The sequence below is a fragment of the Anomaloglossus baeobatrachus genome, chromosome 1 (assembly GCF_048569485.1).
Source record: "Anomaloglossus baeobatrachus isolate aAnoBae1 chromosome 1, aAnoBae1.hap1, whole genome shotgun sequence".
NCBI lineage: Eukaryota > Metazoa > Chordata > Amphibia > Anura > Aromobatidae > Anomaloglossus > Anomaloglossus baeobatrachus.
In genome coordinates, this window is record NC_134353.1 from 421,590,840 (window position 1) to 421,617,737 (window position 26,898).

At 40.4% G+C, this 26,898-nt stretch overlaps 1 protein-coding gene across 1 annotated transcript in view; it reads left to right on the plus strand.

Moving 5' to 3' along the window:
* PTPRS (protein tyrosine phosphatase receptor type S) overlaps positions 1-26,898 on the plus strand; it is a 684,599-nt gene that overhangs the window by 294,795 nt on the left and 362,906 nt on the right. Inside the window, exon 6 of the mRNA XM_075352599.1 lies at positions 24,800-24,910. Coding sequence (XP_075208714.1) covers positions 24,800-24,910 — 111 coding nt within the window. The remainder of the gene's footprint in view (positions 1-24,799; positions 24,911-26,898) is intronic.

Consider the following 26,898-nt stretch of genomic DNA (forward strand, 5'->3'; position numbering starts at 1 on the left):
TCTATACTGTGCAGTAAAATAAATAATTAAATAATTAAAAAAAAACGGCGTGCGGTCCCCCCCAATTTTAATGCCAGCCAGATAAAGCCATACGGCTGAAGGCTGGTATTCTCAGGATGGGGACCTCCACGTTATGGGGAGCCCCCCACCCTAACAATATCAGTCAGCAGCCGCCCAGAATTGCCGCATACATTATATGCGACAGTTCTGGGGCTGTACCCAGCTCTTCCCGATTTGCCCTGGTGCTTTGGCAAATCGGGGTAATAAGGAGTTAATGGCAGCCCATAGCTGCCACTAAATCCTAGATTAATCATGTCAGGCGTCTCCCCGAGACACCTTCCATGATTAATCTGTAAATTACAGTAAATAAACACACACACACCTGAAAAAATCATTTATTAGAAATAAAAAACACACACATATACCCTGGTTCACCACTTTAATCAGCCCCAAAAAGCCCTCCATGTCCGCCGGAATCCAGGATGCTCCAGCGTCGCATCCAGCGCTGCTGCATGGAGGTGACCGGGGCTGCAGAAGACACCGCCGCTCCGGTCACTTCCACGCAGCAAATGAGGTGAGTAGCGCGATCAGCTGAGCTGTCACTGAGGTTACCCGCTGTCACTGGATCCAGTAACAGCGGGTAACCTCAGTGACAGCTCAGCTGATCGCGCGGCTGTCTTCATTAGCTGTGTGGAGGTGACAGGAGCGGCTGTGTCTGCTGCAGCTCCGGTCACCTCCATGCAGCAGAGCTGGATGCGACGCTGGACCATCCTGGATGACGCCGGACATGGAGGGCTTTTTCGGGCTGATTAAAGTGGTGAACCAGGGTATATGTGTGTGTTTTTTATTTCTAATAAAGGATTTTTTCAGGTGTGTGTGTGTTTATTTACTGTAATTTACAGATTCATCATGGAGGGTATCTCGGTGAGACGCCTGACATGATTAATCTAGGACTTATTGGCAGCTATGGGCTGCCATTAACTCCTTATTACCCCGATTTGCCAAAGCACCAGGGCAAATCGGGAAGAGCCGGGTACAGCCCCAGAACTGTCGCATATAATGTATGCGGCAATTCTGGGAAGCTGCTGACTGATATTGTTAGGGTGGGGGGCTCCCCATAACGTGGAGCTCCCCATCCTGAGAATACCAGCCTTCAGCCGTATGGCTTTATCTGGCTGGCATTAAAATTGGGGGGGACCGCACGCCGTTTTTTTTTAATTATTTATTTATTTATTTATTTTACTGCACAGTATAGACACGCCCACCGGCTGCTGTGATTGGGTGCAGTGAGGCACCTGTCACTCAGTGTGGGGGCGTGTCTCACTGTAACCAATCATAGGCGCCGGTGGGCGGGGAAAGCAGGGAATAGGAGATTGTTTAATGAGCGGCCGGCTTTTTCAAAATAGTAAAAGCCGCCGCAGCAGTGTGACTGCCGTGCAGCGCCGCGCCGGTGATCGGGGAACGGTAAGTATGAGAGAGGGGGGGAAACTGACCAACAGACTGTGAGAGAGGGACAGACAGACGGAGAGACCGACAGAGAGTCCGACCGACGGACTCAGGGAGATTGACCAACATACACAGAAATAGAAAGAATAGCCGACATCACTAGAAAAAAAAACACCAAACGGACACGGACTATAGGTAGATGCATACGTGTTTACTAACGTGTGTGCACATACCCATAGACTTTCATTGTGTCCACGTGTGCGTGCTCCGTGCAGATAACGGACATGCATCCGTGCAAAACGCAAACACATACGGATCACGGACACGCACACACGGACATAATGAAATAACGCACGTGGGACCACAATCATAGATTAACATTGGTGCACGTTTGGCCGTGTCTCCGGTATATACGGAAACGGACCAAACACGCACGTGTATCACGGACGTGTGAAGGGGGCCTAATAAAAAGGAAGAGGTAGTGTCGGGCAATGTTGACAACCAATGATTTTGCTGTGGTTTTTTTTGCAACCAAAAAAGCTGCATTTACATTTTTTTTTTCCATTTCTGTAGTGTTTTGACACATTTTTTGCTTATTTTTTGGGTGTGGATTACGTGTGATTTGAACAAACATATTTAGTAACATTAGCTTTATTCACCAAAAAACACAGTTGACTTTTTTTGCAGCATTTTTTCCACTTTCTCATTGCTTTCTATGGGTGAAAAAATGTGGAAAGAATTGACATGCTGCAGATTAACCCCTTCACAATCTTTGACATACCCATACGTCATGATCTGGAAGGAGTTCCCGACTTTTGACATATGAGTTCATCATTGCAATTATGCGGGGCACAGGAACTGTGCCAAAACAATTGCCGCCTGGAGCTCAGCTTCATTGATAGCCGAACTCTAACGATGTGATCACGGATTCCCAATCGTTTACATGGCAAACCAAGATCAAATTATGATCTCTGGGTTTTCTGGCTACAGTGGCCTGCTAGACCATGCCAACCGCATGATCTAAGAGGCGTTCTGCCAGTTTAACACTGATAGGTGTAATGCATTGCCATGCCTGTGAAATCAGACTAATGAAAGTTAATGTCCCTTAGGGGGACTAAGTAAAAAAGTAAAAACAAAAAAATTGAAAAAAATATTTTTTAAAAAATCCCAAAACAAATAACAAAAAAAAACTAAAAAAAACCCTTATACCATTAAACACATATGCATATGTAAAAAAACAAAAAAAAAACAAACATTTTTTATATTGCCGCTTCCGGGAAAACCTGATCTATTAAACTGTCATACTATTTAACCCCTTCAGTGAACACCGTAAAAAATGTGGCAGAGAATGATGCTTTTTCATCATACTGCCTGAGGCAAATGTAACAGTTTTTATACGTACCAGAATCACGGACATATGCAGACCCATTAAAATCAATGGGTCTGCACACATATCAGTGATTTTTCACTAACCATATCACCGTGTGGCGTACATGTGTGTCCATGTGTTCCGCATGGAGACATGTCCTTTTTTTTCTAGTATCACTGATGTCCCAGGGAACACACAGTGGTGTAGTCCATGAAACACGTACCAGAAAAACACGTACATTTAAAATAAAAAACGTTTTATACTCACCCGTCTACAGCAATGCTGTCTCTGGCCTCAGCTGGCTGCTTCTTCTGACCCAGCTTGTTATCATCATGAATATGCAGTTATGCACTGCACAGCTGACCCGTAAGTAGCTGCAGAGGGGTGACAGTGGCGGCCGGACACAGGAGAGCTGGAGATTCAGCACCACGACGAGCAGGAGCGGGGACAGGTGAGTTTGGAATACCTGATCTCCATGTGCTTTCACGGATCACAGATAGCACATGGAAAACACACGTGCCGTGAATCACGGCACACGGAGGGACATATGCGTTTTTAACAAGTCAGTGAAAAACGTCTGTGTTTTCACTGACATGTGAAAGGCCTAAAAAAAGTGAAATAAATGTGATAAAAAAGCCAAATGTAAATAAAAATTGTATTGCTGAAATTGTCATATTGTCTTGCAAAAAGCAAGCCACCATACAGCTCCATCAGTAGAGAGATAAAAAAAGCTACAGTTCTATGGTGAAGCAAAAACATATTTTTTATAAAAAAAAAAAAAAAACTAAACTTTTTTAAGTGCGTGATAGAAGCCAAACATAAAAACCTACCGTATATAAATTTGATGTCATTGTAATCGAACCGACCCAAGGAATAAAGCCACGTTATCACTTATACTGCACAGTGAATGTAAGGTAGACATGTGGTAAGTGTTCTTTATTAATGATTTTGCAAGGTAGAAGTATCTGGCTTAAGGGCATAAAAATTAAAAGTTCAAAAATTGGGAAATTTTCACCTTTTCATCAAAAGTTTGATATTTTCATAAATAAACTTTACCAAAATTTGCCATGAACAAGAAGTACAATGTGTCACAAAAAAATCTCAGAACACTGGGATCCTTGAATGTCCTAGAGTTATTATCGGTATTTCATAAAGTAACACTGGTCAGATTTGGAAAACTTGTCCTAATCAGGAAGGTGAAAACAAGCTGGGTGGTGAAGAGGTTAAAACCACAGCAGTTTTCTAATTCAGTCAGAAAAAAACTACCAAGCTTGTGCAAGAGATTTCTGATAGCTTTTACTGGTAATGAAAAAAGCAGCTTTTAATTTGCGTGAAAAAAAGCTGCAGAAACACAAGGTGTGAACATAGCCTTACAGTCATTTTGATATGAATTAAATTCAAATAAAGGCATAAAGCCAATAATTGTTTTTCATTTGTAGTTTATACTATGCCCCATGGCTAATAGCTAATTACAGTACATTATCTCCCATTCAGCTATTCATAGGCTGAAGAGCCAACTATAGCTTCAGTTTACAGAACTAGACAAAGTCAAAGGTTTCTTTTCTAGATAATAGAATGTTGCAGTCTTCAGTATAAAGTGTGTGATTAGCATCAGATTGGTCTGGAGATTCAGAGCTGGCCTTTGGTTGGGCCTGTAGGTAGTGCAGAACAAGTTCATCCAATATTTGTGTAATACGGTCAACAGCAGATAAACTTCCTATGAAACAAAACAGTGCTCCAGATACTTCTCCGTAGGCCGGAGTCACACTTGTGAGTGACTCGCATCTCATCACCCGGCACGGCCGCACTCTCCTCACAGGAGTGGGTCAGCTGCATGTGTTCCCGTGTAGTGGAGATGCTCCTGTCCAGAGGGCAGCATGCCACACCGGGGGATGAGACTAGCGCAAGTCTCTCCCAAGTGTGACTCCAGCCATATGCAGATAATATACTGATTCATCTTTGCAATGCCCTTAAAGTCACCATCCACAAGAAGCATACTTTCCTGTTGTTAGAGCAGATTGTACTCCCAAATAACCATTTATTGCTTTATAACAATAGAAAAGGATTACAGGAATAATCATCCACCTAGTTGGGATTAAGTGTGGACAGAAGCCATAAATATCTATTTATATTTTACTGCAACCCCCTGACTGACTATAGTCTATGACAGATCCAATGGTGTCACCGCTGCCTGACTCTTTATGATGGTGACATGCAGGATGGGTTCCTTAATCTGGCACCTATTTATTACTCGATGTTGGTGTGGTAAGGTAAAGAATGTGTTACTAACATAATTGTTACATACCCTAAAGCTAAAGTATTATGTACCTAGTTGTGTAACATTTGGTTATGGAGTACCAGGACCAATTAACTGGACTGTAAAGATTGGTTTACACTAAGGGATGCGTGGTGTTAAAAGCAACCTGTCATGTGAAAACATGCTATTAACCTGCAGGTGTGGGGTTAATCTACAAGATTATAGTGTTCTGAACCTGCCCGGTGCCCGCACTAGAGCTCTGGTGCCGTGATGAAATGAACTTTATTCCTCCTCAGGGCTTTCAGTCATAGTGACACAGCTGGAGCAGTTTCAATCACAGTACATGGTAAGCCACAGCTTTACCTACGACCCAGCACTGGCTGACAGCTGGCCCAGCATTAGTCAGTCAGTGCATGATGCGCGGTTACAGCCGCCACTCATTATACACATAGCAGTGACTAAACCCGCTCCGACGCCGCCCCTATGACTGGAATGCGGTGTTTTTCTTGGCTGTACAAAAAACATAAGTGGCCCTACTGCTTCATAATATCCAAGATGCTTACCTGCTCCATAAAAGTACATCATACCATCTGTAGTGACTGTGGTGCCTATTTGTCAGCTGACTGCAGTCCATCCACTTGTGGCAGTCACTTTCTGCTTCTTTCCTCCCTGAAAACATATTGTTCCAGCTTCTCCTTTCTGCAGTCATTTTCCACTTTTGATGTGTTGTAGAATGGTTTCTTCCTCCAGATGACCTTATGTGCCCTGACACCTTCCCTCCTGTTGGCCACCTAGCACAATGCTACATTTTTCCTCATCCAGCTGATACTTATGTACTACTACCCCCACAACATTCTCTAAAGCTCCATTGTGAAGTACTTTGTGCCAGATTAATGGAATCTTCCTGTGTACATATTTCCAGATATGTAGTTTTCTATGTAGACCTTTTTTCTTCTTGGTTGACATTCATTTGGAAAGATGATAGCATTCCTTCCATGGGTATTTGTAATGTGAAAATAAAGAATTGCACAAACTGTGTACACATTCAACGCCTGATCGGTGCACAGTACAGGAGCGACACATGGTAGTCATGGGCTTTACCTGTTCTGACCTCAAACCCACGGTAACTTCCAAATCAAGTGCATTTTTTCCATGCGTTTCTCAGTTTTTAAATCCATAGTCAACCCTAGGTCAGCCTTCCATTTATTAGCCTTCTAGCAACGACAAGCCACTAAATAATTTACTATCTGTGTGCACTCGTTGCGTTCTAATAATTTTTTTTATGCATTTTTGAGTGCAGATTTGACACAAAACCTGAAGGGAATCCTGATGCCCGCAATGTCAATGAGAATCCTGAAGTGTCATGCACAGGTTGCTTAGTTTCTCTTTGCAGATTTGGTGCAGAATTAAAACTACAGCATGTCAATTCTTGTAATGTTTTTGCTGTGAATTTAACCCATACTAATTAGTGGGAAAAATCTGCGCCAAAAATGCATTGACAATGCAGCAAACCCGTGTTTTTGCCTTTATGTTTTTCCTGCCTAGGGATGCAGGAATGGTGCAAAAATTTCTGCACTACATACTTAAAGGGAACCTGTCACCTGATTTGGGACCTATAAGCTGCAGCCAGCTGTGGGCTCTTATAAACACATTTTAACATGATGTATATAAGAGTCCAGGCCGCTGTGTAGAACTTAAAAATTACTTTATAATACTCACCTAAGCGGCCGTGTGGTGTAGAATGGTCAGATGGGTGTCTCCATTCTCCGGTACCAGCACCTCCTCTTTTTGCCAATTTTGTCCTCCTTCTTCTGAAGCTTGGGTGCATGACACATCCTATGTCATCCACACTAGCCTGCATTAAGGCCCCATGCAGGCGCACTACAATACTTAGATCTCCCATGCTCATGACAGATCAAAGTGCACCTGCGCAGGACCTCAATGCTGGCAAGTGAGTATGACGTAGGACGTGTCATGCACACAGGCTTTAGAAGGAGAACAAAGATGGCCAAAAGAGGAGGCACCGGTACTGGAGAACGGAGACACCCATCCGACCAGTCTGCACTGCACCGCCCCTTAGGTGAGTATTATAAAGTGATTTTTACAGCCTGGGCTCTTATATACACCATGTTAGAATGCTGTGTATAAGAGCCCAGTGGTGATTGCCGCAGCTTTTAGGTCCCAAAGCTGGTGACAGGTTCCCTTTAAACTGTGTTTTGTGAGGCTATAGCTGAAGAGGTGAGATGTATGTGATTAAGGTAAAATAAATGGAGAACCATAAAATAACATTGTTTTTTATGTTATTTAAATCTAAACTTAACCTGAGATTTTAAAGTCTACAATGTATTAAACAAATGACTTTGACATGACATTTGTTGTGTTCTAACACAGTAACAAATGGTTAACTTTTTTTTTTCTTTTCCTTTGTTTCACTCTTTTTAACAGAGACTTTTGGTAAGTTGGTAAATAAACCAAAGACCCAACCAAAGCCAATATGCCCTAAACTAATTCTAACAAGCTTTGACAACGCATGCTTTGCCTATAATACTAACTTCCTAAATGGCTGTACTACAAAAGCAAAACAATCCCTTCTAACTAACGTAATAACACCTAATACATGTGTTAATCTATTCCTTCCCTTATTAACTTGCAAATTGCCCATTAACTAGATCCTGTAGAAATACCACAGATTGGTGAAATTTCTTCCACTTGTTTTGGATGGGAGATTTCAGAATTAAGTAGTATGATTTTCCTTTGCTTTCCAACCCCTTTATTTTCTGTGAGTTTAAAGAGAATATGTTGTGAGAAAATTACCTTTTGTTTAAATGAGGTTTTTTATATATATATCTGTTTTTGTTGTTTTGTTTTTTTTTTTTATTTTGGCAATGTTAATTTTCATTATCACAATCTTTCCTAAAAACAATCTATTCTTGCATATTTCACACTGGACACAGGGACTTTTTACATTTTTTTTGGGACTCTTAGGCCCCAATTCATCCATTTTGTCGTAGCTGGAAGAAACCAGTGTGAAACACCAAAGGTTGCAACGTTTTGGCACAATCCGGAGTTGCGGCAAACATTTTCAACTTTTTCACCTCAGGTGAATTTGCTTTGAAGAGTTTGGGGCCTTCATATTCATTCAGGAACAATTTTCAGCAGGCTCCTTATCAAGACAGGTAAGATTACAATGACAGGTATACTCTGCTGATTACACAGGATCCTGCTCAGTGACCTTTACACATATAGTTGATCTCGGTTTATTGGTGGTAATGCACATTCCTTTAAAATAAGGAGTGAAAGAATAAAAATGCCTCAATGGCCAGTGTGAAAACTGGGTACTAGCATGAAGAGACTAATATTAAAATGTAACCTAAAAAAATGCAGCAATGATCCCAAAGCAACACAAACCCAGGGTCTAGTCTACTGTCCCAAGACTAGAGCACTAGGCAAACGTGGCTAATAAGCGTAAAGTGCAGAATGCTCAACTGTGTCATTAATAAATGCTTCAATCTCACCCCATTCAGATGAATTTATGCAATAGTCCATGGAAACCCAAGGAAGACAATTGGTAGGTACAGGAGTACATTTTCTCCCTGACTAACCCTGTCATGCCCCATGCAATGGCTCCCGCCTTCACAAGGGCAGTACCTAAGTGTGAGACTGGATTAGGTGTCCCCAAAAAGAAATAAATATTCCTCCAACTCATTTCTTCCTGTACATGCTAGGGGAAAACAATGTTAATAAGTTATCCAAAAAGTCTACCATATGATTATGAAGGTTCAAAAGGATATAGCATCCTGTAACGACAAGTACACCCTATCTGGTGTGCAAAGTGTTGCATCACCTACAAAATCTGGGGAGCAACCTGCCATGCCCATGTGTTGAGCTTATATAGTGTACATGTGTGATTCCTGTTGCTGGGCGTCTGACCTCATTTCCTGGGCAGGGCGTTTCTATCCCCACCCCATACTATACAAGGCTCTGGTAAATGGTGCCTTTCCATAGTGACAGAGGTCCGCATGCCATCATTTGTTGGGTTTATGTTGCTTTGGGATCATCCCTGCATTTTTATCTTATCTATTAAAGGTTAAGTTTTAATACTAAAGTCTCTTCATGCTGCTTACCCATTATACTCCAAGAGATCTATAATTGATGACACAAGTCGATTAATTTAGCTAAAAGACTAGTGTGAACATTGCAAGAATTTTCATTTTTATTTTTGCTTAAGATTGTGATATGAAAAAAAAAGCATTACTAAAATTTGCAAAAAAAATACAATAAAACCTGATTTAAACAATAGGTTATTTTCTGATGACACTTTCCCTTTAAAACACATTGTTGCCTACATTGTTTAGAAATGTATTTTTTTTGCTGCGTTTATACTATTATTGTACTGAAAACAGATACCGAGCACCTTTCAACTTAATTTTAAGATCACTGACATGACACGTTACCAGATATACATGTCATGATTCTGGAAACTTCTCTGTACCTTAAGATACAAAGGCTTAATAGAGCCCAGGATTCATATACTAATGTGCTTTTGACTGACAAAGAAACCACATACTTAATGCTCCCCCTAATGTTTCAGACTATTTTTATATCATTTTTTATGCAGCACTATAATACTTTAGAATTATGTTCCTTCTGACGTTCTTTAGCTTGTCACTACTCAGTATAGCAGTCACAATAAATATTTTTTGTAGGGGTGTCTAATCAAATGTAAATAAAGCCTATCATTGGTATACTAGGCTAGTTACATATCTACTTTCCAGGCTCCATTGCAGATTTCTTAATTTTTTTTGTTAAACAAAATAATGCATCATGCTGCACTGTTTTTGTCCTGAAAAAGGATAGTATATCTCATTACAAAAATCTTTTAACTTTTGTGCCAAGTTGCTGCCCACTGCTCATTTGGTGAAATGTAGTATTATATTGATAGCATTTAAATAAATGGACTTCAATGTGATACATAGGCAGGTCGAGTCTGCCTGAGCATAATATACTGTTTTTAAGCAGTTCTATTCTTTGGCTCATAGGGGTTGATTCTAAGTGGCGACACCCCATCTATATGCCCTATATAGACACACAGTAGCCTAAATGTGCTACCATGCTCTACAATATCTCTGGTCTTGTCTGCCAGTAAGCATATCTAGGACATCATTGGACAGCAATTGCAAACAAAGCTGCCGGCAGCAGACCATGATGATTTGCCCAAGTGCTTTCAGCATGTTAGAACATTTCTCAGACAACCATTAATAACATCATTGATAGCAGTCAAGGCGTGTAAGCAGGGGTGGGCTTCAAATTTTTAACAACAGATTATCTGTAAACCCCGTCCATTTGAAAACTACATCCATTCTGTAACCACACCCATTCTGTTAGCCACACCCATTTTCATGCACTTTCCTCAACCAAAAAATATAAGTAATTTAAAGTAAAATCTCCTTCCCCTCCTATACATTCACTCTCCCGTCCAGCACCAGTTGTTCCAGTCACTGTCAGTCATATTTTATTAAATGGTTTTTCTACAGTTTTTAAAAATTATTACTAAAGGAGCCCTGCTAAAATTGGAACGGATGACCTTCCCCATACAGATCCCATCCTATTATGGCCTCTTTCCCCCTGCAGATCGCATCCCATTATGGCCTCTTTCCCCTGCAGATCCCATCCCATTATGGCCTCTTTCCCCCTGCAGATCCCATCCCATTACGGCCTCTTTCCCCTGCAGATCCCATCCCATTACGGCCTCTTTCCCCTGCAGATCCCATCCCATTATAGCCTCTTTCTCCCTGCAGATCTCATCCCATGTGCTCCTTTTCCCTGTAGATCCTGTCTCATTATGGCCTCTTTTCCCCTGCAGATCTCATTCCATTATGGCCTCTTTCCCGCTGCAGATCTCATCCCATATGCTCCTTCTCCCCTGCAGATCTCATCCCTTATGCTCCTTTTCCCCTGCAGATCCTGTCCCAATATGCTCCTTCTCCCTTGCAGATCCTGTCCCATATGCTCCTTCTCCCTTACAGATCCTGTCCCATATGGCCCCTCTCCCTATATAGTCACCCCTGCGTGTAAGTGCAGAGATTTCTGGCTGTCATACAGGATACTGAATGAATTGAGACTTTTCCTTTTTGGTGTTGCAATTTCATTGTTGAGTATATATTCAAAAGTTTGTTTTCAGTTATGACAACTAGTAGATTCATCAGATACAGTCTAGAGAATAACAATACAGAGTTCACTAGGTTTCATGGGGTTTATTAGCTTCAAATCCCTTCTTACCATCACTCTCAGGAAAGTTATGGCCTCTCTATTTATGGACTGTGAGATGAATATATAGTCCAGCTGAGGCTGACAATAATCCTTTGGGGGAGGTTAGGGATAACTTATAGGGACAGCCATGGAATGGGGGCACCACTTGAATGCTAGGGTGTGTGTAACTTAATTGTTATATCTCCATTGTGAGGCAGGAAACAATTCTCCCCTAGTGATCAGTTTATTTGGTGGCTCTTTAATGAAATTTTGGGGTAAATCCCTATTTGATCAAAATTAATGGGGTTATTCCTTTGGAGATATTCTGTCTTGTAATTATTGTGTGTATTTATTGCCATGTGGGATATTGTTTATTTTAATAATTTAAGAGTAAAGTTGTGTTTTAAGATCTAATATTAAGGTAGATACCACAACTACATATTTTGCAGTGGTCCCCTATATAGGAAAGTACAATCTCCTGCTCTTTCCTATACAGTTTTAGAGATTGCAAACAGACAACAGAATCCTTTGGCTTCTATCTTAAGAATAGGTGATTTTGAAATGTTAACATATTCTCCAGGAGATTTACTAGCATAGCTGTTAAACCTAGTGCACAATCACAGAGAGCACTTAGCCTTACAGATGGGTGAACAACATTTTTTTAGTCCAAGGCTAGATTATTATACTGAACCATTTCGAAGAGCTCCCAAATTTTTAAAGATTTACTTACATAAATACAATACCAGAACCACCATCAGTACATTAATACATCATCAGAACCAAATGTTAAGTATTTAAGAAGGATTTAGAGAGTTTTTATGGCAGAAACATAACCAAATCCACCTCATAATCTCAAAAATACATTTTGAGGATTTTTTCAGTTTAACATGACGCACGTTATGGATCGCTACATGATCAAAATCACTGTCAGTACATGAATGCAACATCAGAACCATCATCAGTACATGAATGCAGCAGCAGACCCATCATTGGTACATGAATGCAGCTGCAGACCTACCATTGGTACATGAATGCAGCACCAGAACCACCATCAGTACATGAATCCAGCATCAGAACCAACCTCAGTATGTGAATTCAGTGACAGAATCACTATCAGTAAATATCACCAGAGCCACTGTCAGTACAGGAATACATCACAATGTTTAGTACAGTAAACAATTGCAGTTTGACGTTAGCCCCATACAGTTAGGTCCAGAAATATTTGGACAGTGACACAATTTTCGCGAGTTGGGCTCTGCATGCCACCACATTGGATTTGAAATGAAACCTCTACAACAGAATTCAAGTGCAGATTGTAACGTTTAATTTGAAGGTTTGAACAAAAATATCTGATAGAAATTGTAGGAATTGTACACATTTCTTTACAAACACTCCACATTTTAGGAGGTCAAAAGTAATTGGACAAATAAACCAAACCCAAACAAAATATTTTTATTTTCAATATTTTGTTGCGAATCCTTTGGAGGCAATCACTGCCTTAAGTCTGGAACCCATGGACATCACCAAACGCTGGGTTTCCTCCTTCTTAATGCTTTGCCAGGCCTTTACAGCCGCAGCCTTCAGGTCTTGCTTGTTTGTGGGTCTTTCCGTCTTAAGTCTGGATTTGAGCAAGTGAAATGCATGCTCAATTGGGTTAAGATCTGGTGATTGACTTGGCCATTGCAGAATATTCCACTTTTTTGCACTCATGAACTCCTGGGTAGCTTTGGCTGTATGCTTGGGGTCATTGTCCATCGGTACTATGAAGCGCCGTCCGATCAACTTTGCGGCATTTGGCTGAATCTGGGCTGAAAGTATATCCCGGTACACTTCAGAATTCATCCGGCTACTCTTGTCTCCTGTTATGTCATCAATAAACACAAGTGACCCAGTGCCATTGAAAGCCATGCATGCCCATGCCATCACGTTGCCTCCACCATGTTTTACAGAGGATGTGGTGTGCCTTGGATCATGTGCCGTTCCCTTTCTTCTCCAAACTTTTTTCTTCCCATCATTCTGGTACAGGTTGATCTTTGTCTCATCTGTCCATAGAATACTTTTCCAGAACTGAGCTGGCTTCATGAGGTGTTATTCAGCAAATTTAACTCTGGCCTGTCTATTTTTGGAATTGATGAATGGTTTGCATCTAGATGTGAACCCTTTGTATTTACTTTCATGGAGTCTTCTCTTTACTGTTGACTTAGAGACAGATACACCTACTTCACTGAGAGTGTTCTGGACTTCAGTTGATGTTGTGAACGGGTTCTTCTTCACCAAAGAAAGTATGCGGCGATCATCCACCACTGTTGTCATCCGTGGACACCCAGGCCCTTTTGAGTTCCCAAGCTCACCAGTCAATTCCTTTTTTCTCAGAATGTACCCGACTGTTGATTTTGCTACTCCAAGCATGTCTGCTATCTCTCTGATGGATTTTTTCTTTTTTTTCAGCCTCAGGATGTTCTGCTTCACCTCAATTGAGAGTTCCTTAGACCACATGTTGTCTGGTCACAGCAACAGCTTCCAAATGCAAAACCACACACCTGTAATCAACCCCAGACCTTTTAACTACTTCATTGATTACAGGTTAATGAGGGAGACACCTTCAGAGTTAATTGCAGCCCTTAGAGTCCCTTGTCCAATTACTTTTGGTCCCTTGAAAAAGAGGAGGCTATGCATTACAGAGCTATGATTCCTAAACCCTTTCTCCGATTTGGATGTGAAAACTCTCATATTGCAGCTGGGAGTGTGCACTTTCAGCCCATATTATATATATAATTGTTTTTCTGAACATGTTTTTGTAAACAGCTAAAATAACAAAACTTGTGTCACTATCCAAATATTTCTGGCCCTGACTGTATGCACTTGAAGAATCACGTGAACATGCAACACCCAGTAGGACATTAAAGGGAGTCTGTGACATGTAAAAAACATATTAACCTGCACATTTGACATAAATCTGCAGATTATTAGCGTTTGGAATATGCTCTGTGCCTGCACCTGAAACCCTACTTCCGGGAGAAATTGAAATTTAATCCTCCCGGCAGCGTTCAGACTTCAGTCATGGGGACGGCGCTATAGCGAGTTCACTCATCACTCTCCTTATAAAGAGCAGCGGATGTAACCACACACCCCATGTTAATTGACAGTTGGCTCTAATGCTGAGCGGCTGTCAGTTGTTGCGGGGGGGGGCATGTCTACAGCTGCTGCTTTCCATACACAGAGCAGTGAATTAACTAGAGTGCCGCCCCCATGACTGAGACCCTAACTCTGCTGGAAAGATTAAAGCTCTTTTCCTCCTGGCAGCAGGGTTTAATGAGCAGGTGCCAAATGCTATTAATTTGTAGATTAACCCCATACCTGTAGGTTAAAAGCATTTTTACATATGACAGCGTCCCTTTAACAATAGTAAGGGGATACTGGAAGTTGTTACCAGCCATCATCAGACAACAGAACACACAGGAACCACAATACTGATGAAACAAAGTAAATATCGCAACTAAATATTTACATTCAGGTACCTTATAGGAGACATATTCTCTGATTGAAGTTATTCCCATGTATTTTGTCTCCAACCCCTTTGTCATAGTTCAGACGCTATGATGAGATTCCACATTCAGAGCTCATCACTCCAGACATCCTTCTTCTCCAGCCTTCAGCAGAAATTCCTGATTCGGTGCTCTTAAAAATAAAAGTATTAGTATACTGTCCCATAAATATAAATATTTCCAATGCTGTGACCATGAATAACTAATTGCCGCTCACTGTGCTATCAGCACAAAATATGTCCCCCCACATTGCCCCTCTCCAAAATGTCACCCCCACACTGCTCCTATTCACAATGTCCCCCGCAGTGCCATATTATACCCTCCACAATGCCTCTCTCCATAATATCCCCCCACATGCCCCTCTCCATAATATCTTCACACACTTCTTCCCTTCTCAATAATATCCCCACACACTTCTCCTCTCCATAATGTCCCCCCACACTACTCCTTTCCATAATATCCTCTCCACACTGCTCCTTTTCATAATATATCCCTCCACTTTGCCCCTCTCCATAACATCCCCCACACTGCCCCTCTCTATAATATCCCCCATACTTCCCCTATCTATTATTTCCCCATTTCCATAATGTCCCCCGACAATTTTGCTTCTCTCCATAATGTCCCCCCACACTGCCCTTTTATATAAGATACTTCCCACACTGCCCCTCTCCATAATATCCCCCCACACTGCCCCTCTCCATAATATCCCCCCACACTGCCCCTTTCCCTAATATGAACCCGCTTATTCCCACTTTAAAATATGCCCCCACACTGTCCCACTCCATAATGTCCCCCTCACACACTGACCCTTTCCATAGTATACCTCCCACACTGCCCCTCTCCATAATATCCCCCACACTGCCCCTATTTGTAATGTCACATCCGCACAGCCCCTATTCATAATGTCTGCCAACTACTCCTATCCATGTTTCCCCACACTGCTCCTATCCATGATGTCCTCCTCACACTGCTCCTATCCATTAGGTCCCCCTCACACTGCTCCTATCCATAATGTCCCCCCCACTGCCCCTCACCATAATGTGTCCCTTACACAGCCCCTGACCATAATGCCCCCCACACACCTTTCCCCTCTTCATACTGTGCTCCTCTTCACAATCTCCCTCCCTTTGTTGCCATAATGCGCCCTCATAGAATCACTATACCACCAACTTCTCCTATAATTAGTATACCCCTTCATGTGTTTACTGATTTTGTCCACATCCTTGCCACCTTAGCACTGTGATGCCCTGCAACAGCAGCACTATGATGAGGTGACAGCATGATATGGCATCACGCTGCTGCATGTTGGGCAAGGGCTGCTGAGTTCTGGTGTCGAAGTGCTCAACTGTATTTGTGTCTGAATGATGCAAATACAGGTGAATATAGGAAGATAAGAACCAGTTTCCTTGTTCTATATGGGCCACCCAACATCCATTGGCGGGCTGTATGTTATGTTGTGCAGGCCTGCCTTATAGACACAATAACCTTTATGTATACATTACCTACTTGTAACAGTGGAAATTTAGTTTAGGCAAGCAATCAGATTTGAGCTTTCATTTTTCCATAATAGATGAAAAAGTGATTTTTCTTTAGCGCAATTCTATCAGTTTTTCGTAGAACTGTTTTTTTTCATAAGGCCTGGGATGTGTGGCCACCAGTAAGAGTTAAAAAGTTGCATAAAAAGTTGCGTCCTGGCCAAACTAAAAGCAGTAAATGCAGTAAGTATATTTTTGAAGTGAAGATAGGCAGAGATTCATGACCGTGGCCAAAAGTGTATTTTTAGCAGGTTTGTCTAGTTACTTGTAGAATGTTTGTGTTTTTTTTATCTTAAACTGGTACTTTATATGCAGGCCTCCGCATTTTCTTTCTTTTAACTAGTCCGCACATTTTGTAGACAGATCATCTGTAGTGAATTATCTGTTCATTTGAGACTTGCTAAGATTATTGGGAGAAGCCTTCAGACCTCACTATTCTACAATATATTTTATTGTGAGCGTGTGTGGTAGCCCTAAATAGATCATCTTTATTTTTTACTTGTCTAATGTTTTGTGTTTGCACTTAAAGAGGTATTCTCATGTTGTTAAATTGATTTAAGTTAGACAGCATAAGAATAAGCAACTTTGCAATTGACTTGCCTTCTTTTTGTGCTGTCATTCTCCTGAAATGAAAACGTTTCTCTTACATAGTGCACAGCTGGTTTCCATGCAACTTGGCCACTAGTGCCTGTCCGACTGTCAATAGTTTTGAGAGCAGTTCTCCTAATTTTGGCTCTTACTTTCCTGAATCATGTGTTTTTTCAAGTCCCTTTTATCTCTATCTGTAAATACAGTGATGGCAGAGTAGACCCAGGAAAATCACTTAAAGACCTGTTAATTTTTAGTAGCAGAATGACACTTCACACCAGAACTACCTATTACACAAGGAGGAGCACCTCCCCTAAAGCAACCAAGACGAAGGTAGAGAATGTAAGGAGATTGCAGAGCAATGAAACTGCTAAAGAGACAACTTGAGAATACCATTTTAACAAGAAACCTTTCAAGTTTTAAAACTTGTTACCATTCATATTATGTACAAACTGTGTAATTCTCAGAATATCGTGTTATAAATAAACAAAGAAAAAAAATAATGAAATGGCTTGTGTTTCCCATATCAAAGCCTGCTGGTTCATCATTCTCCCTTCCTTATGGCAGATCTTCCACCAATTGTGGATGGGCAAAAAAATTGCTTTTTTTTTCTTTGTTGAAACAGCTGTTCCAGTTTTGATGCTTACTCTGAAAACCTCTATCTTCCCACGCAGTATTTTTTTTCCCTTTAAGCCTATACTCCCTCTGCTTTATTAACTAAAGCTTTTCCTTATTAATTTACTATATGCTAATGTGTAGAAGAATATTACCAATAGGATCACATTACTGATCATTTTTTTATTTAACTGTGCAGAAAATAGGTTATTTTATATTACCTATATAATGGAAAATGTACTATAAAATACAGTGGAACCTTGGTTTACGAGAACAATCCGTTCTGGGAGTGTGCTCGTAAACCAATTTACTCGTCTAGCAAAGCAAGATTTCCCATAGGAAATCATTGGAATGCAGACAATTCGTTCCACAACTTGTAGCATGTCACATAATGTTCCCCTATTTTGCCATTCCACACGCGCACACACATGCACAAACATGCGCACACACATGCTAACATGCACACAAGCACATTATGCTCATTTATCCTCCGTTCCCTCGCCGGCCTGGTTCTTGCAGTCCGCTGGTAACCATGGTGGGCGATGCAAGGACTGCCACTGTCAGGCCTTCAGCAACTGTTGTCATTGGCATGAGCCGCTTGCCTCTGATTGGCCAGGACACTGACGTCAGTGGCTCTGATTGGTAAGTGTGCTGCCATTGGGAAGCACAGCGGCAGCTCCTGCATCGGTCGCGATGGTTGCCAGCAGACTACAAGAACCAGGTATGAGGCCGGTGAGGGAACGGAGGATATGTGAGTATAATGTGTGTGTTTGTGCGTACGGAACGGAAGTGTGTGCAGTATTTTGCTCGTACAGCAAAGCTTGCTCGTAAACTGAGTTGCAAATTTACAGCAAGCTTTACCTGTATAGCGAAATACTCGCACACCAAGTTACTCGTAAACCGAGGTCCCACTGTATATTTCCTAATGTATCAGTGACATTTATTTAACGTTTTCAATTCTTATTTCTTTTGTGACAGTAGCTATTTTCAGGATTGGGGAAGCTGTAGAATCAGTGACCACACTGATTCTATTAGTGGATCTACTAAAAGGTAGAGCAATCCAAAAATAGTGAAAAACAAGTTGTTCATGACTATGTCGCTTAATTGAAATCCGGATAGTAATTTCTACAAAGTTACTATCTTGGCACCAACATATTGTGAAAGGAGCACTTAGCAAATAGTGTATAACATATTGGGACATGAAGTTATCTTTATGGTACATTACATTGCAAGGATTACACTTTTTCATAGATATTAATATCATTGGTACTGTTTGCTAGAATTTTTGCAATACATCTCAGTTAAGTATTTAAAAAATGTGTTTATTTCTAACAGAAGCTTGATACATAAGTGCATCTCAATATGTGAATAAGAGCATATTTTTCGAGGGCAAAATGATCAAAATGAACATCGTAGGTTGATTTTGTAGCCATGCGCTTCCCACAAACAAGCCAAAGCAATTAAACATTTTTTTTTCTGATATTTAAAAACTGAGTGCCCGGTTCATCAAAGCTTTCATGCCAGAATTCTGATTAATAGCTTTTAAAAGTTGCAAAATTTAGATTTATCTCGGAGTTGTGCCTACATTTTGGAACTTTTATCTCCAGTTTCTCCCAGCTTTACCAATATCGGTGGAACTGGGGCAGGATGAGGGCACAGTGCCACAGTTTATTTAATTCATGGCAGGCTATGACATTCTGTATGCCAGAAGTCTCACTTTGAAGCATTTCCATGGGTTGAATAAAATCTGTGCTGGCCAGTTGAAGAGAAATCCAGAGGTTGATGGATGAAAGTGGTTTATTTGTTGAGGCGTTTCTGAGTCAAATAGACTTTTTCATCAGGACAACCACATAAAGGATCACAAATAAACCACTTTCGTTCATCTACCCCTGGATTTCTCTTGAATTGGGATGCGCAGATTTTATCCAACCCATGGAAATGCTTCATATCTGATTTGTGAATATTTCAGTGGCATGATTCTCAGGTGCTTTAGTGGTTGTGTCCCACACAACCCCACTAGGTGAGCACATCCCTGCCACTTTCCTACTATGTTATCTTGATAAGACCCTGTTGCGCTTTATACATTTGTTTCAGAAATTTTACATTACTGCCCGACTGGAGTGAGATTCTGGCGTATAGTACAATCAGATTACCAAGATCAGCGAGTCCAAACCGGTTTTAAAACACCCCCCGCTTCGGGCCTGGTATTGATGCCAAATATCTGGCCGGACTCCGGTCCCCATATAAGTCTATGGGGACCCGAATCATGCACTTAAAAATAATGGTAGAATTGATAGAGGGATTGGAGAAAGCACTGCATAGTTACTGGACTCTGTGCGGCTGTACCCTGTTCCTGAGGATGCTCACTCTACTTCCAGGGCTGCTCATTATCTTCATGCATATGCATTGCTTCTCCCGCCCAGCGGCAGTCCCCGTTTCTCTGATTAGTTGCAGTCAGACAGCACCCCCAGCTTGTGTGACAACATGTCTGACTGCTGTCAATCACACACGCTGTCTGCATCTACATTGGTGTAAAAATTAATAAATAAATAAAAATTGTTGTAGGGTCCCCCCAGATACAGTAAAAACTATTTGAAAATGAAAACATGAAGCAATTCAACGGGGGGGGGGGGGGGGGATTAATGTTTCCAAGGGACTCCATGAGAGACATTGACTGGTGCGGGGGGCTGAACCAAAAGGCTGAACTTAATTTTGCTCAATATTAATATTAACATATCAATTCTAATTGTTATTTGATATCAATATTTATTGTATCACTTAATATTGAGCAAACTTTCGTATGCTTACATCCCCTATATACTGTATGAGCACACACACAGCCCCCTAAACAGAGTATGAGCCCCCGCACAGCCCCTATATACAAAATGAGCCCCCACAAAGCCTCTTCCATACAATATGAGCCCCAACATAGCCCCTATATACAATATGAGCCCCAGCATAGCCTCTCCATATAGAGTATGAGACCCAATATAGTCCCTTTTATGCAGTATGAGCCCCACATAGCCCCTCTATATACAATGTGAGCCCCCACATAGACCTTCTATATACAGTAATGAGTCCGCACATAGCCTCCTAAATATAGTATGAGCCCTCACATAGCCTCCAAAATACAGCATGAGCCCTCACATAGCTTCTGGAATACATTATTAGCCCCATACAACCCTCTATATACAGTATAAGCACCACTTAGCCTCCTATATATGTTATGAGCATCACGTAGCCTCCTATATACATGATGAGCTCCACATAGCCTCCTATATACATCATAAGCATAAGGTATAAACCTTCTATATACAATGGCGAGCAAAAGGGTAATAATGTTTTGAACTTTTGACTTTCTGACTTCATATCTCACCATACACTACATGAGTGTATGTCTTCATTTTATAGAAAATTATCTTGGTTATTTCTTACATAAATTTTACTGTATAGCATATGATTACCTATGCAGGATATTGTCATGTTACTGCATCATCATGTTTGAAAGTTTGAAAAAAAAAATTCTTCCCATATACTACAAATTACAACTTATTGTCACATTTCCTAATAGTTCAATGTTTCATTAGGTTGATTCCCAAAGGAAAAGGTCACTGGTTTGAATCGAGGAGCAGCTATGAAGAAGATTTCCCAATAAAGGAGAAACTGCATCATCCAGCGCATCGATAGCGGTCCTTTGGCCAAACTGCATCATAAGGGTATGTGCCCACAATCAGGACTCACTGCGTCCTGGACGCAGGGGGTCCTGACCTGCTGGGCCATGAGTCTCCTCCGCAGCACAAATCAGGAGACCACAGCTGCTTGTACCCACGATCAGGGTTCAGTGCGCCGTGGTCTCCTGCTTGTGTTCTCCCTACGGAGGACGCATGTGATTCCCCAACAAACAATTGACATACTGCGGTCTGGAAAGACACACTGCAGGTCAGTGTTTGCTGTGGAAAAAGCAAACACAGTGGGCACGGGATTTCTAGAAATCCCGTCAACTCTGCTTGTACTGTGCACGCAGCGTGTTAGATGCAGCTAAAGCATGCTGCATACAAAACGCTGTAAACACTGATCGTGGGCACGCACCTTAATAGTTGAAGAGTACAAAATGAAGTCCATCCACCCATTCAAAAGTCAAGAGTTGGACGTCCCTGCAAAAAATCAGACTCAACAAGTCGGCTCATCACAAGGTCTATCAGTTTTAGTGCAACAGACATGACAGTGGAGGTGGCTCGTATGGTTCATAGTCGAGAGATTACAGACGTCCATGCAAGCACCGTGTGTCGCATGTTACACAAGTCTGGAATGGTGGCCCAAAAAAGGTGAAGAAGCTTCAACTTCAATATCATCATAAGAAGCCTCGGTCCAAGTTCGTAAAAAAAGTACGAAAAGTGGACAGTTGAAGATTGGAAAGATTGGTAATTTGGAGCGACGATAGACTAGGCTCTGATGGGTACAAATGGGTTTGGAAGAGATGAGGGAAAAAGGAGCTGACAAAACGAGAAATTAAAGGAACTGTCAAGTTCAATGAAGGAAGCCTGGTGATATGGGGTTGTTTCATAGCCGAAGGCGTTGAATACTTAAACAGGATCGATAGTGGTCTCAATGCTGAGTTACATGTTAGTATCCTACAAGATGAATCACTTCGTACACTCAAATACTATGGGTATGAAAAGGATGACATAGTGTTCCAGCAGGACAACGACCTGAAAAATATGTCAAATTGGCAAAGAAATGGTTCAATGACAGTGAAGTAGATAAGTGGCTTGGCCCTCGCAGTCTCCAGACCTCAACTCAATTGAACACTTGTGGATAGAGTTGAAGAAAAAGCTGTATACATGCCCAAGTAAGTCGAGCAGTTACACCAACATTGGAATTGTGTAGAACAGACCTAGGTTCAGATTTTGGTTGCGATATGCTTGAATCTGATTGAGTACATGCCCAGAAGGGTTCAGGCAGTGTTGAAAGCCAAAAAAGGATTTACAAAATACTAACCAAATTATCAAGATTAAAATTTAGATTTTTAGAAGCAAAACAGTAACAATGCAGTGACATGACAATAATCTGCATAATTAATCATATGCTGAATAATTTCAAATAAAGTTCATGTATGAAGTTGCTAAGATGATTGTATATAAGATGAAGGTAGTCTCACACTCAAAGCTATAGTGGAAGGAGAGATATGGAATCTGAAAGTCAAACGTTCAAAACATTGTTACCCTTTTGCTGTCAGTGTCCATTTTGAGTCCCACATTGCCTAATATATACATTATGAGCCCCCACATCGCCTATTTCCTTTAATGAGCTCCACATAGCCTTCTAAATACAGCATAAGCCCCCACATCGCCTCCTATATAATTAATGAGCCACATTATAGCCTCCTATATATTGTGAGCCAACCTTAGCCTCAGATTAGCTTTAGATATCCAGCATAAGTCCCCTGCATACATTATGAGCCCCACATAGCCTCCCAAATACAGCATGAGCCCCCATGTAGCCTCCTATATAATTAATTAGCCCGCACATAGCCTACTGTATACATTGTGAGCCCTACTTATCCTCAGATAAGCATTATGAACCCCCACATAACCTCCTATATACTTTATGAGCCCACATATAGCCTCCTATATATACTTCTGAGCCCCCCTATACCCTCCTATTTACTTTTTTGAGCCTCCACATAGCCCCTTTTATAAATTTAGCTCCATGTACATCATGAGCCTACACGCAGCCTCCTATAAATATATACAAACATCCCAAACACATGAAAATAAATCCATTACATACTCACCCTGCTCCCGTTTCTCATGTGCACCGACCCTCTGCACAGCACATGAAATGATGTGACGTCATCGCGTCTGCTGTGCCTCATGCTGATTGATGGAAGATGAAGCCGGTGGCACTGTCCTCTACCAATGTGTTCACCACTGTCTACATCCCATGGATGGAAATAGCAGTGACATCGTGAAGCGGGCCGCAGCAGACGTGTTGGATGCTGCGGTCTACCTTTTTCAGCCCTTTAGCTGTTTTTGCCCAGCCCTGAGACAATTACTATAGTGCTAGTAGGAAATTTAATAGGGCATAAAAGGTCAACACAGTATATTGCACATTTCTGGTGATACATGGCACCACATAATAAAGGTAGTGACAGTGCTGCTACATTTCTACATGTCAGAAATAAGATGCCGTCTACAAAATGGCTTACATTGTTTCAATGACATAATTGGTGCATTTGCACTCCTAATTGATTCTGATTAGGGTTTTTTTGAGTGTGTGGTTAGATTAATTTTGTCCTGGACACGGGGCCCTTATTTTTGGCTGTGTGCCTGGTAACTAACTTCCTCACCACTGTCACTTTTTTCCTTTGCTTTCATTACAGAAAATACACCAATTCGAGGTAAGGCATTTTGTAACCTGAAAATGCTATTTTCCTTTAAGTTTTGGACCTACCTCATTCCTTTTAGTGTTTTTAATAGATTCTCTTGATCCTTGTGTTATTTCAGTATTTTCAGTTTGCTTAGTCTATGGATATGTACTTGCCTAACTTGACATTTACAAGATTACCTAGCGGTGAGCTTGCAGTTTTTACCTTTCACCATACAACCCAAGCCCGGTATCGAACAACCGTCACTTGTTGCTCTACGTGGTATTCACTTGTTTGATGTCACCATGATGTTTGTGAACCTTTACTAATTACTGATGAAAAGCAAACTACTGCTATAACATAATGGTATATGCCAATGGAAAGAAATTGCTCTAAATTTCGTAATTATAGTACATCTCAGTTATGCATAATGTGACAATAAATGTGCGGAGCTCAACTAGAGAAGGAGAAAAGGCAATCCATGGATGGAATGTCAGGTAGATGTTCTCCTCTTCCAGCAAAGGTACCTACCTATCTCTTTCATTAGTATGTTGTTACCAAAGTAGTGATCGTACTTTTAGAATAAATATGAAGTACAACAATGTGAGTAAAATGTTGGTTATCATTTTAAAAACATTTCTTTAAATTGCTTATTGCTTTCTGTGAATAGGTTCTTCCGTTCATGGCTGATGACTACATAAGCTATATAAAGACTGTGGTCTTAGCAGAAGGTTCCTCAAATGGTACCTCCAATTGGGTTACCAGAATGAAGAACAAGTAAAACCTGACCTTGATGGATTTTTGTTATTTTTTCTTCTTCCTTTGTAGGTGCCTTACAGATTGAAAATAGTGAGGAAACCGATCAGGGAAAATATGAATGTGTGGCAACAAACAGTGCCGGAGTTCGATATTCTTCACCTGCTAATCTTTACGTGAGAGGTAGGGAGCAGCAGAGCTCTGAACGCTGGTAATGTGTACAAATTGAGGGCTTTACCTGCTCTTGGGTCCTAATGTCATTTTATTTTCTATTTTTATTAAATATATATTGTATGATTATGTATCTGTCACCATTTCTACTAACTAAATAGGGTAGTTTATATTTATTTACAAACACTGAAACAAAGCTAAGATTGTTAATTTGTTACACCATTTTACATCAGTTTATGAACGAATATAAAACAATGTAGACATGATTGCTATAGTTTCATTTTACATAACACTTACTTTAGCATTATTGATAAGGAATATATATTTACTTTTTAGTCATTTTTTTCAGCTTTGTTAATTAGAAGCTGTTTTGTTCACATAAAATTAAAGTATGTATCCAACAATACAGTTCCATTCTCATTTTATGGGATATTAAGAAAACATATACATATAGGTTAGGCAGTGGTACCAAGATAATGCAGGGGCAATGATTTTTGCAATGATTCTAGGTAGGTATGGATAACTCTTGATTTTCGGTATTATTGTTTGTCCAAACATTACATTACTCTTGAGGCATAGTGCAGTACTAATTAAGATTAATATATGTGGCCTAAAGTTTTGCTCTCGCGAGATAATAGGATCATAAATTTGGCCGTGAAGAAAATTATTTACTGCTTAGGACAAACAGAAGCAATCAGTATCATGCAAGTAGATTTTCCTTGTTAGGAAGTCTCCTTTTGCTGACTTGATCCTTCCACATTCTCCCTATAACCTTCACTGGTTTCATGGAGCCCTGTGGCAAAGGGAGAAGTCCCATGATGGGCCGATTTCTCAAGAGTTTGAGACATCTTCCTGATTATGGCTGCATCACACATGTCTCTAAGATCTATAAACTTGTAAATGTATTTGTAAAAGCAGTTTCTGTTACAAGTCTTATTTAGTGATAGGAATGCATTTGTCAGTAGATATTTCTACTGTTGTTATTATTATGTTGTTTAGGTAGGTCTAAATAAAATGGTATGGACATATATATATATATATATCTGTATATCTATATCTAGACATGTACAGATATAGATATATAGACATTGCCATCAGTTAACTCAGAAGTAGTGGTTAGACTTATGTGTTTGAAAGAGATGACTTAGTGACTTGAGCTGGATAATCTCCATCTCAAAAGGAAAGGGACATTTATTTGTTAATACTTGAATATATATTGATGGATTAGTCGCTTTGCAGCTGAAAGCCTGGAGAAGGTCTTTTTTTACTCTCTCTGTGTCTCCCCTATTTTTTCTCTTCTCCTCATGTCATTGTGTTCTGCATCAAACCCCTTAACATCCCTCAGAGCTACGAGAAGGTTGGTGTGTTTTTTTTTGTTTACGTTCTTTACCCACATTTTTACATTCTTAAAAAAAAGAAAAAAAAGGAAAAAAAAAAAAGAAAAGCCTAAAAAATATTTTAGTGACGGACAGTGCAGCTGTCCTTGGTCTTTGGGGATTGAGATGATATTGCATTGTGAGACCTCTCTATGCATCCTTTGGTAATGTTGCTGGGTTTTTGCACTTTTCGTCGTCATGGTTAATGGGTGCTTGGGCATTGAGCCTGATGCATGAAAGAAGAATGCTACTATCTTTGCATGTATTTTCTTTATTTTATCTGTATATATGTGTATATTTTTTATTTTCTTGTGTTTTTTTGTCCTTTAATAAGCAAATTCTTTTAGTTTACTGTGGTAACAATGCATACATTTTTGGAGTTTCTGCCTTGTTGATACGGATCCTCTCAAGTCTTTAAAAATAATGTATTTTGTTATTTTTCCCACCAAATAATTATTAAGTTATAACTTAACAAGTAATGCAATAATAATAATAACAAATAAATCATAAATTAATATTGTAATTATATTTAGTTAGTAATAAATTCACTTTGACCCTTTTAACTTATACTGGTTAAACGTTTACACTTTTGTCCAATTAGACGGTTCTTTTTTATATTTGGTA